We start from the raw sequence: 12816 nt of genomic DNA on the forward strand, positions 1-12816 counted from the left end.
AAAAATAAACTGTCGCACAGAACTTATAGACCTCTTGTAAGCCTTTAGCACTAACATAACCTTCAAAATAATTCCTTCTGTTCAAGCAGGATCTTCTTGTTTTTGGAGTCTCTTCCTGTATTCACTCCAATGCGACATTGAATTCTTTTTTAGGTAAAGAGGTTTGGCGCAGGATTAGCGAGGTTCCTTTCCATTCCCAAAGTTATCACTGTAAAGAAACAGACTGTGCCTGGCACTGTATATAATGCTTATTTCCACACACACACAGCACACCATGTTATCCAGTAACTGTACTTTTTGTGGTCTGAATATCTGTAGAAAAAACTCTCCCAGGGGAAAGGCGGCACGATCTTGCCAGCCTTTGAAATTCTGAATGGCTACAATGTTTTACAATTTAAATGGTTAACAAAATCTGCTTCCCTCGCAAAAACCAAGATTTGCACTTCATCTCTCATCACCTTAAAACAATATTAAAGCTCATTGAAATCAACCCAGAACTCAAGAAGGGCAGCCTTCATTTAGGACAGGGGTCTCCAACCCTCAGGTCACAGACCAGTACTGGTCCGTGGCCTGTTAGGAACAGGCTGCACAACAGGAGGTGAGTAATGGGTGAGTAAGTGGAGCTTCATTTGTATTTGCAACTTACTCCCAGCATTAGCATCACCACCTCAGCTCCACCTCAGATCATCAGGCATTAGATTCTCATAGGGACACCAGTCCCTGGTGCCAAAAAGGTTGAGGACCACTGATTTAGAGGATAACACGTCCCCTGTGCTGTTCCGAAAAAATAGCACAGTGCTGAGAATGGGCATTTATCTTGACTAGTTTTCTTCTAACCATTTCACCAAAGCACATTCCAAGTGTCTGCCTCCCAGACAGCACATGTGCTACAGGTGAACAAGTGCTCACAGTTATCTTAAATGATGTTCATTGACTGCCTACTGTATCAAAAAACCCTGAAATCTGATTTCTTGTCTTTGCGGAGGTTTCTAAAGAAATGATTCCATATGTCTCTGGATTTCTCGTGACCTGGACAATGGCAAGGGAACCAACTATCTGGTTTCCTCATCTATGGAATGGGAAGCTTAAGCTAAAATGGTCACCAAATGCACCCCACCCCGGCCCCAGCTCTGATAGTGCTCAGATTCCATCCCTAAGGCTCTGTAACAGGTCCACCAAAACCACAGAATCAGCTCCTCCTTTCACATCCTGGCATTTCTGACTGCTTCCATTTGTGCCCTTGGCCTGTGGCTCCTGAGGCTATGCTCAGTGAGCGCACATATGCTGAAGATTCAGACATGCCTGACAGTGAGGGTATAAAGACCAAATAGGGCATTAACCAGGGCAGTGGGCAAGAGTTTGGGCTCAAGAGTCACACAGACCTGACAGTCACTAACTAGCTCTGTGATTTTAGGATGGTTAAAGACCATCTTTTAGCTGAATACCCTTATCTGTATAACAGCAATAACAATAATAGTAACTAACTAACATTTGTTGAGTGCTATATTTCAAAGAACTCTCTCTCTATATATATATCTATAGATATCTATCTATAGACAGATATCTATCTATAGATAGATAGACAGATATCTGTCTATAGATAGATAGATAGATAGATAGATAGATAGATAGATAGATGATAGATAGATAGATAGATAGATAGATGTCTTCATTTTATCTTCATTGAGACTTTGTGGTTTTCCCCACATTACAAATGAGAAAAACAGAAGCATAAAGTTATTTGCCCAAACCGACACAACAAGTAACTGCCAGAGCTGAATTTGAACCCAGGCATTCTGGCTCTAGAGTAGCACAGTCCAACAAAAATATAATGTAAATCACATTTGTAATTTTAAATCTTTTAATAACCACATTAAAAGATACAGGTGAAATTAAATTTAATAAAACTTTTTTTTAACTCAATATATCAAAAATATTATTTCAACATGTAATCAGTATAAATAATAAATTATTGAGACATTTTATTTTCCTCTCAGTCTTGGAAATCTCAGTACATATGCTTGAAAACACTTAAAGCACTTCTTATTTTGGACTAGTCACATTTCAAAAGGCTCATTCGCCATATATGGCTGGTGGCTATATTGGACAGTGCAGCTCTAGAGTCAACCCTTTGAATCATTACATACACTGTGCCCAAAATGAAGGCACCAGTATAATGGGGCTCTGTGAGGAATCATCTAGCATAGCGCCTGGAACAATGTACATGCCCATTAAATCATATTTATTAGTAGGTCCACTATATGCTGGTTGCTCATGTCAGAATGCCTCCTACCCTACCCACCACACACCTACTTAAATCTTTTCTACCCTTTATAGCCTAATTAGCTTTCTCTCCTCCTCCATGAAGCCTTTCTTCATTACAATAGCACACAGTAAACTCTCTCCACTCTGACTCATTTTGCACTTTGACACTGTGTATGACACAATTAGCCCTTTACTATGTTCTAGTTTTACCGCCCTCACTGAATTGTGGTCCTATCTCCCAACTAAAATCTAGGCTCTTTGAGAGCATGTGCCCATATACATATGGCTTCCTCACTACTGTGCCCACAGCTCTAATTATGGCAATTTGGGGGGTCATTCAGAGTTGGTACATTGATCATGGATTGATAAAATATCTTTCTTACAACCCAAGCCCAAGCCTCTCAACTCTAGGGCTAAAATAATACAATATCTCCAACTTGTGCATGGCTGTTACTGAATTGAATGTCATGAAGTTACCAGTTTTATTACTTCCTAGTTGAGACCTTCAACATGCAGTGTTTTGCAATGGATGTACTTTCCAATAAAAAGATAGGACAGGAAAAATAGGTTACCAGCACAAGAGATACTAAAGATGATCATCTTAATAACAAGACATTAACCATGGTAGTCTCAGTGGTGACATGTAGACACTTCCCAAGCCTCTTCCTGTCCCCTAGAGGTTTAAGTTTACTGCTCTTTATCTCTGTCCCCTCTTTTGGAGAAAAGAAGTGAACCAGGTGTATCCTTGGCTGCTCCTGATGCCAGCCCACAGGGGATGACAGTTTGACAGGAGGCCGCCACTTAGAAACACTCAGAAATCTGAGAAGTACCATGCAGAAAGGGAGGAGTCTCTGGAAGGGAAGTCAGAAAGCCTGAGTTTGTTAACCAGTGGCAGAGCTGGTCTCTGTGTGACATGGGCAGATCATAACACTTCATAGGGCCCCAGCTACCTCATATACACACTAAAGGTTTTTTTTTTCTGTAGAACTTTCTACCTCAAAAAATACACTGAATATTAATGAACCTAGACTCACAAAATAATTTTAGAATGCAAAAAAATTCAGGGTGCAGGGTAAGCTGCAAAACTTTTCAAGCTGTCAAGTGAAAAGTTTTGAGTAAACTCTGGGTGAAGGCTGGAAACTACAGGTCTTAAAGCTTGGAATTTCACATCTTGTTTAAGAAATCAGCTTTTTCACTATTTGTAAAAGTCCTTAGATTTATGTGCTTTGGATCCTATTGGGCTGTGGGAAGGAAGAGAGCTAGATTTTCTTTTTAAAAGTAAATATTACCAGGACTTATTGTGTGAAGAATTCTACATTAGGTTTGAATTTACAGACAGTAGAAATCTTTCCTTCTTTTTCAGTGGAGAAGAAAACATCATTTTCCTGCTTTGTGAAAGAAAGAAAAAAAGAAGAATGACATAGAAAAATGTCTTTCTGATTAATGAAAGCTCACTTGTGTTCTGTTGAGTGTTTCCCCACAATACACACAAATAGGTTAACCAGAGGGGGAAAATCAATTAATTAATATGTTAAAGTATTACCTTATATACACAGAACTCCATTGGGTGAGATTTGAAGAATAGCAGAAAACACCTGCAAGGAGAACTGAATAGCTTGTTTGGTGGGTATGAGACCTTAGCTTTTTCCAAGGTGGTTTTATGTCCAGTATTTCCTGGAATGGTCAATTCCTGCTGAGGACTCTAGTCTATACATTCAAAGAACCAGTAGAAGTCTTGGTTGTCTTGTAGAACAGTGGGCTCCCAAGGATTGGCCTTGCTCCCTGCATCAATTAACTATAATTTTATTTAGCCTATACTCATATATTAATGTTGTTTGATATAAAAGCCACCTTCCTTGCTTTGACTAAGTCATTTACATGCAATAGGAGAATCCATGCGGTTGGTTTAGACATCTTTAACCAAGGAAGGAGACCAGACCTTCAGCATTAATGACTCAATGTCATACATAACTCCCACTGTTTGGAGAGTTTACTTAGGACCACCAACCACAGTTCTTATTTTTCTACTACTCATCATTACTCCAAGAACAAGTTGTGCAAAGACTGAACTTAAAAAAAAAAAACAAAACAAACAAACAAACAAAAAAAACTAAACACATGTATAATGAAATCTTTACTCCTATTGATTCGGGCTAAGAATTGGTTTCCTTTCTTAAATTAACTTTATACTGATCGCTACTAAGACATTAACTGGTACAGTTTTGCTGGCCTTCTATAAAAAAATGGCTCTGATATTTCTTTCCCCTTTGAGTAGTACAGGAAAAACCTGACTCTGGCCTTTCGCGAACCGGTGACCTTAAAGTAAAGGTTTGCAGCATGATCCTTATAACTTTACTCAGACAAAGTTCCCTCGACTTTCGAAATAGGCATCCTTAGGACTTCTCTAAGGACTGCAGCAAGGAGCTCAGACTTGCTCTTGGGAGCTCACTTGGCTTGCCCACCCTCTTGGTACTCCATGGGATCACTGAGAAACTTTAGGTCTTTGAAGCCACATGCATAGGACAGTGGTTCTCAAACTCGACCAGCGTATACATCAGAATTTCCTGGAGGGATTGTTAAAACACAGATTGCCAGGTCTAAACCCCAAATTTCTGTTTCAGTAGGTGGACCCAAGAATGTGCATCTCTAACAAGTTTTTAAGTGCTGCTGCTGCTGCTGCTGCTGCTGCTGCTGCTGCTGGTTCTGGGGCCACAATTTGAGAACCATTTTAGTTTGTTTGTAGAGACAGAAGTCATGGGTTTGTGTCCCAGCACTAGAATGGGGAGAATACAGGTTCTGGAGTCAGAGAGAAAGGGGTTCAAGTCTAAGCACCCCTACTTAACTTGTAGCATGACCTTGAGTCAAATCATATCTCTCTAAGTCTCAGTTTCTTCATGTTTGTAATGGGAATAACATCTGATTCATGGTATTGTTGGGAGTTATGTGTGTCAATCAGGAGTGCCCCCATTTCCTGACTATGCATTGGTATAAGGAAGTGCTCTCTCTCAGTAGCCTAATGTGTTCCCTTCATGAGGGTTAGTGAATTCTTTTAGGCCTGGTTTATTTGGTGTCCTAAGTAATTAACAGACACAAAACCAGGGTCTACTAAAAAGACAGGCCTTCAGCCCAGGAATATTTCTTGCACATAGATTGATTCCCAAGGGCTATTGGCAACTTGTGACTTGTGGACAAACCCTTACCTCTCTTAGATCCTTGATTTCATTTCCTCACCTCTAAAGTGAAGGGTTTGATCTAGATGTTTTGCCATCTCAAAGGTTTCTTCTTGTCTGACAGTCTAGGATTGCATGACTTAGAAGTGAGGTAATTATTGCAGGATAAACTGTTAAAATAAAACAAAAAAATATGGTTCTTGTTTCCATCCATTTACTTACACTTAATATCCTTAAGCATCCCAGCCTTCATTACCATTGGGCTGCTGCACAGAAGGTCGGGGACAACTGCTAAATATTACTAGATCTCCTTCATAGCTAGATCTTCTTAAAATGTTCTATCACAGGTATAAAATGGTATATCTGTTATTTAATAGTGACATCTAGAGGCTTTTCCTTATCGATGAAAATTATATGCATTTTTCTATTAGCTCATCCTAAATTCTGCTGCTTCTGGAATCTTTTATCAATCACTTATTTTATGTCAAACATTCTGGCAGGCCCAGAGAAGCTTACATTGGTAAATGATACATGATCTCTGCCCTCACAGAGTTTGTAGTACAATGGGAGGGAGCAGACAAATCATGAGATAATCTCAGCACATTGTGATAAATGCTACAACAGGAGAATACCAGTGCAATTAGAACAGTTAACTCTGCCCAGGAAGGTCAAGAAAGGTTTCATGGAGGAGGCAGTCTTTGAGTTGAGTTTTGAAGGAGTTTTCCAGATAACCTATATAAAGGATAGGTAGAAGCCATTCAAAAGAGTGGACATCCCATATACAAAAGAAAGGGAATGTAGGATCATTGCCTGGGACCAACTTGGTAAATTAATATTACTTTTACGTACCTGGGGCATAGAGTATTGAGCTGGACTCAAACTTGGCACAACTGATATTTGTTTGGATAATTCTTTGCATTGTAGCATGTCTAGCAGCATCCCAAGATTTAACCCATTAGATGCCAATAGTACCTGCCACCCCAATTGTGATAACCAAATGTCTCCAGATATTGCCAAATGTCCTAGAGTCAGGGGAAGGGAGCGATAGATGCAAAATCATTCATGGTTGAAGAAGACTTGTATAAAGGGAGCTTGATAGAGATAAGGGTCGAAGGCAAAAAAAGATGGTTGCCAGGTCCCACAAGGTTGTGCCTAGCACGTGGAGGAGCTTGGACTCCTGTCATAGTTGATAGGGAGCAATTGAGAGGTTTTAAATAGGGAATGACAGGTCAAATGTGTTCCATATGGGCGTATAGAATGGGAGTGAGAACAGAGGTAGGGAGGTGGGCCAGAACACTGCTGCAATAATCCAGCAGAGAAGTGATGAGAGTCTGATTCCAGGCAGTAGTTGAAAGGATAGATTTGAGAGCTAATAAGAAATAGAATCAGAAGAACTTGGGGAAAGTTCAGATGTTACTGGTGAGCAACATAGAGGAGTCATGATGGCCCACTGATTTTTTGCTCAGACAACTCTTTCATTGGTTATCATTGTTGTTTCCTTAGTTACTTATCAATGACAGGAAAATGTTGCCTTAGACTTGTACAAGGTAGCATACCTTTCATTGTATTCTGCCTGTAAAGGTACCATGGGCATATAGAGGTACTAAACAATGGTCATTAAATCAATCCAGGTAACTTATGGGGAGTCATAACTCCAATTTAAAAATGTGACTCTTGGTCATTTAAATTAAATGACACATTTGGTCACAAGATATTTCTGTCTAATTATTATTAACTGAAACAGACCAAGTGTGATTTTCCTGTTGCCGAACTTGGCTCACGTGTTTAAAATTAAATCAATCCATTCAGCTGCACCCTTTGGATTTATGTCAACCTGGAGATTTCCAGCAACTACCCCAGACTTGCTCTCACCTACATCTTGTTCTCTTTGATCAGTGCCTGGATATAGGCATTGACAAAAGGAATAACAAGGTATGGTGAAGATATTTGGGGTATATAATTAGAATTCAGATGCATTTTGGCAAGCTTAGACTTACTCTAACAAGAAATTAAACAGAGCTACAAATAAACTGCATTAGTCCAGGACAAGGTAGATTTGGTTTCAAAATGGCATACATGTAAATGAATGAAAGAATTTAGTTGACTGTGCGTCAGTAGTGTGGTGTGTCTGCCAAAAAGGCCGATGTGATGTGAGGCCACATTAAGAGAAATGGTGTCAAGAATGAGGGAGGCATAGACTGTTCCTGCTTGTTACTTGTCAGACTGCCTGGAGGATATATTGCAATAAAGTGGAATACATTCAGAGGCAAATAAGAGGACAGCGAGGGGACTTGAAGCAGTGTGTAGAATAGTTGAAAACCATATTTAGCATAAAGAAGCAAAACCTCAGGATATTAAACACTATCCCTAAATATCTTAAGCCACATGTGTGGAATTAAAAACCAATCCCTAAGTAGGTCCTCACAGTCTGAAACTACCACTTTTTGCTGAAAAGTCCACATCTTTATCTTAAGCCCAGATCACTCTCTGAGCACTAGATCTGTCCATTCAACTCTCTTTTTGGATATCTCACAGGCACTTCAAACCTTCCACCAGAGACCTGGGAGGCATCCTTAACCCCTTCTTTCTCTCCCCTACATTCGGTTTGTCACCAAGACTTATTAGTTCTACTTCTCAAATATTTCTCTAGTCTGCATCCCTTCTTTTGTCTTGTTTTCTACAGTAACCTCAATTGATTTCCTTAATTTCATCTGCACACACCATACACAGTGATTGTTCTAAAACAGACCTCATCATGTTACTTCCTTGCTTAAAATTTTTTAAAGGCCTCCCTATTGCCCACAAAAGTCTAAATTCTTAAATATGGCACCCGAGGTCTTCCTTAACCAGGGTATTTGCTATTTCTTCATCCTTAATTTCAGTGCACTTCCTCCACACACAAGCTAGTTCATACTTTTATGCCTTTGCTCATGCTGATCTTTCTACTTCATACTCTTTTCCTCTCTTCTTGCCTCATCTAATTTTTACTTGTTTTTCAAAATAAAGCTTCGGAAATTCTTCCTCTATTATCAGGTTAGGCTAAGAATGACTGTACGGTGTCATTGCTCCATTATTAACAACACATAATACTGAAGTGCTCTCCTTTGGTCCCTGCCTCTTATCCCAATCAGTGTGCTCGGTGCCAGGCACAAATGAGATACTTGAACTGAACTGAACTGACCACTGGAAAAATGCCACCTGTGTCCCTGTGCCTATTTGATTCCCAGTCACACTCTCATCAGGTTGGGCTTTCATATCCTCATTTGATCTGGGTGAGAAGACTGCTTCTCTGGTGTTTTCCGAACAATTCTTCACTCAGAAGAGTGAACATTCAGGATCATTTGCCCAACTAAACTTCCCAGGTGTTATCCTTACCTATCTTCCCACCTCCAATACAGTATTCAATTCAGAAGGCTACTAGACACTCCTGGAGACTTGCCCTTCAGCAGGCCTTCCTTTTTCACCTGTGGGATTATTTTTCAAAAAGCATCAAGCATCTCCAGTTGTGGCAGTCTGGGCCTCTGGGCCTTTTTTTTTCCCTGAAAAAAAAAGGCTGTTGCCAATCACGAATCACTAGAGTTATTGTCATCTGAATGTAGGATACCAAGTTTACTTGTGAGCAGTGTGTGTGTGCATGCATGTACGCTCCTCTAATTTCTCTGCTGCCATGATTATGCCTACACTGTAGAGACTGAGGCTGCCCACGCTGGTCTGCCTTCATCTTATACGGGCACCAGGGGACCTTCAGGTGAAAGGAGTCACACATCCAGAACATTAGAGACTCTCTGAATGTCTGTCTCTGCCTTTCTGTGGGGCCCCCTCTCTCTCACTGTGGAGATGGTGCTTACAAAACATTGGCCCTGACATTAACCCTGGTGGTTGCAAACTTTCTGCTCTGAAAGATAAGGAAGAGTTGTTAGGAGAGCCTCAGACTTGTACTGGGGTGCACTCTAGGATTTACCAGAAGATGTCGCTATAGGCTTAAATCAGCAAACACAATTAGGGAAGGAAGACTGTCAGCTAAACTTGACATTATGGGGGTCTAAAGCACCCAGCAGCACCCATAATGCATGCCTGGAAAAGCTTGTTGAAAGATTAATCCAAATGTGTCACTGGACTTCATAAATTTCTTTTTTCCCCCAAATAATCAGACAAACTGCCACTAAGCTATCACTTCAGGCCTAGAATAAAGGCTCAATAAATATGTATTGAATGAATGAATAAATACCAAAACTAGAAGTGGAAGGAAGGAGCCCATAGGAATAGTAGTCACCTTTATTGGTAAAGGCTACTAGGGAACAAAAGCTGCTGCTCATTAGTAGTGGATCCTTACTGAGATAAATTTGAGTGGCACCGGCAAAGTCAGGTCCCAAGGAAAGTAGTGAGATGAGTGAAGGTAGTCTTGTCCCCCTCTCCAGCCTCACTCCCAGATGATTCTCCTATGCCCTATGCTTGTTTATTCCTGAAAAACATGTAAGATGATTAAAAAAAAACTTTCTGTGATTTTTTTTGCAAGACACTTGGAAGATTGTTCAGAGTTTTTATATAATGAGGCATGTCCTTCCCAATTCCCAATTCTCATCCTCCTCTTCCTTGGAATAGTTCATTAAATAAGCAATTAGAGGAGTTACTGAGATTCTGCTCTGTGCCAGGTATAAAAGCTGATGTACAAAGCTAGAATGGATGCCATGACAGTTATCAAAGAATAGCAAAGAGCCCTTGTCCTGGAAAACATAATTTAAACAGAAATACAAACAAGTAATTGCAATTCAGTATCGAAAGTGCTTTAACACAGACTAAAGTATAGAAGTGGTGACACAGGGAAGAGGTGATAGCTGGCAGCAAGTGATGAGGGAAATTTTCTCAGAGGCGACATAGTACTTCGACTGGAAATTGAAATATGAGTAGAATTCTCCATTCAAGAAAGGAAGGTCACACCAGGCAGAGGAAACACCATGCACATAATAGAGGCATACGGGATAGTTCCCAGGGTGCCTGAGTTGCTCAAAGCCCAAGACTTGAGAGAAACGTTTCCTCAGAGGACACCAGCCAACAGACTCAGTTAGCTGGGTTGTTGAGTTGGTTCCTTCTGGCAACTCATGCATGTGGACAAAGCCATCACTCCTTTAGATGGGAACGAATAAGCTTCAGAAAAGCTTCATGCCATTTCCAAGGTTTTTTTTAATGGCTTCCCCTCTGCTTGGTGTTTACTGTTGCTTTCCTTCCACAATATGCCCTTCCATGACCTCATCTTTTATCCACCGAACCCGAGTGGAAACTCATTTCTTATTAAAAGCCTACCCCAGGCTTGTTTCACTCCTCGAATGTGCCTGATCACATCATAGGCCTTAATGTTTCTAGGGTGTGGTTCATGTGTATGCACCTGCTGTATATGTGTGTGTGTGTGGGGGGGGGCTATGGTTTAAATGTTTGCTAGTCTGCTATTTGAGGAAAGAACTTTATCAGTTTGCAGCTTTAAAGTGAAGATAGCCTCACAGCAAAGCCTCTGCTCTTGCTGACATCTAGGTGTCCTTTCTGTGGGTAAAGAAAAGGGGCATTTTAATGCTGACAGAGTCAAGTTTCCTATCTTGGAAAATTAGCATGTGAGTGAAAGCTGAAACTAATGTAGTAGCTTGCATATATGCCATTGGTAGATACCATGTCTATTTCAGTCAATGATTAACCAAACGTTTATTTCTGGAGGCCCTCGCCTTCACTGCCTAACTCTACATTCCATTTCTATATTTGTATGAGGCATGATGTTATGACAACAGCCAGATTCAAGGATATCATATCAGATACTCTTTCAATAAGATTTTGTTTTTGAATAAGATATCCTGATTAGACTAGATATTGGAAAAAATGCTTTTGTACATTTAGTAAGAAAGAGTAGGATTTGTGTTCACATAATTCCATATCACTTCAGTAAGATCACTTACTTCAACTGAGTCTCCATTTCATGATCAGTTAATGGGGGTTTAGAGGTGAGGTATGAAATAAAATGGGTGCCTACTTAGCAAATGAGGTCATTGGAAGGATTTTGTCATTGGTTGGAACAGAGGACAAGGCCAATGTCCTAAGCCTAAACTTTTCATGTCAGCAAATTTGGTGAAAGAATTAGCTCTCTGGACAGGCTAGTAGGACTCACAGTGTGGACAACAGCACAGTTCATAGGTCAAATGCCACTAAACCTCCATCATTTCCCTGTAGCCTTCCTTACTGGCCAGTGAACATAACATACGCCATACACCTCCCTGACACCACTTATGTCACCTGACTGTTGGTCATTGTGCTTTGTCCATAGGAACTTCCACTACATCACCATCCTCCGAGACCCAGTGTCCCGGTACTTGAGTGAGTGGAGGCATGTCCAGAGAGGAGCAACATGGAAAGCATCACTGCATGTCTGCGATGGAAGGCCCCCAACGTCGGAAGAGCTGCCCAGCTGCTACACTGGTGATGACTGGTCTGGCTGCCCATTGAAAGAGTTCATGGACTGTCCCTATAATCTAGCCAACAACCGCCAAGTGCGCATGCTCTCTGACCTGACCCTAGTAGGCTGCTACAACCTCTCTGTCATGCCTGAAAAGCAAAGAAACAAGGTCCTCCTAGAAAGTGCCAAATCGAATCTGAAGCACATGGCATTCTTTGGCCTTACTGAATATCAGCGGAAGACTCAGTATCTGTTTGAGAAAACCTTCAACATGAATTTTATTTCACCATTTACCCAATATAATACCACTAGAGCCTCTAGTGTAGAGATCAATGAGGAAATCCAAAAGCGTATTGAAGGACTGAATTTTCTGGATATGGAATTGTACAGCTATGCAAAAGACCTCTTTCTGCAACGGTATCAGTTTATGAGGCAGAAGGAGCATCAGGAAGCTAGGAGGAAGCGTCAGGAACAACGCAAATTTATGAAGGGAAGATTCCTTCAGACCCATTTTCAGAGCCAGAGTCAGGGCCAGAGCCAAAATCCAAGTCAGAATCACAGTCAAAACCCAAATCTGAATGTAAATCAGAATGTGACTCAGAATCTGATTCAGAATCTGACTCAGAGTTTGAGTCAGAATTTGAGCCAGAAGCAGAACCCAGGCCAAGAACAGAGTGATAGCAACACCAGCAATGGCACCAATGACTACATAGGCAGTGTAGAGAAATGGCGTTAAAGGCTCCCTAAGGCTTTTGACACTTCTCCCAAAGCACCAGTGAAAATATGGCAAATCTTGAAAGACAAGAGTGTCCAAACACATCCTGCTTCCTTAAATTTGGAAGTGAAAAAAAAATTAAGATGTTGCCTTTACAGTTGCCTTTCAATTAAATGTTATACTGTGCGTGGATAAAACACATTTCAATATGTAATTAAATTGTCTTTTTTTTT

The 12816-nt window shown here is 40.6% G+C and overlaps 1 protein-coding gene across 1 annotated transcript in view; it reads left to right on the forward strand.

The window, feature by feature from the left end:
• The window catches only part of HS6ST2 (heparan sulfate 6-O-sulfotransferase 2), a 326845-nt gene extending 314033 nt beyond the window's left edge, over window positions 1–12812 (forward strand). The window contains exon 3 of the mRNA XM_039875324.1: window positions 11740–12812. Coding sequence (XP_039731258.1) covers window positions 11740–12604 — 865 coding nt within the window. The 3' untranslated portion in view covers window positions 12605–12812. The remainder of the gene's footprint in view (window positions 1–11739) is intronic.
• Window positions 12813–12816: the final 4 nt, after the last annotated feature.

Source organism: Pteropus medius, unplaced genomic scaffold (genome assembly GCF_902729225.1).
Source record: "Pteropus medius unplaced genomic scaffold, Ma_sr-lr_union100, whole genome shotgun sequence".
Classification (NCBI taxonomy): domain Eukaryota; kingdom Metazoa; phylum Chordata; class Mammalia; order Chiroptera; family Pteropodidae; genus Pteropus; species Pteropus medius.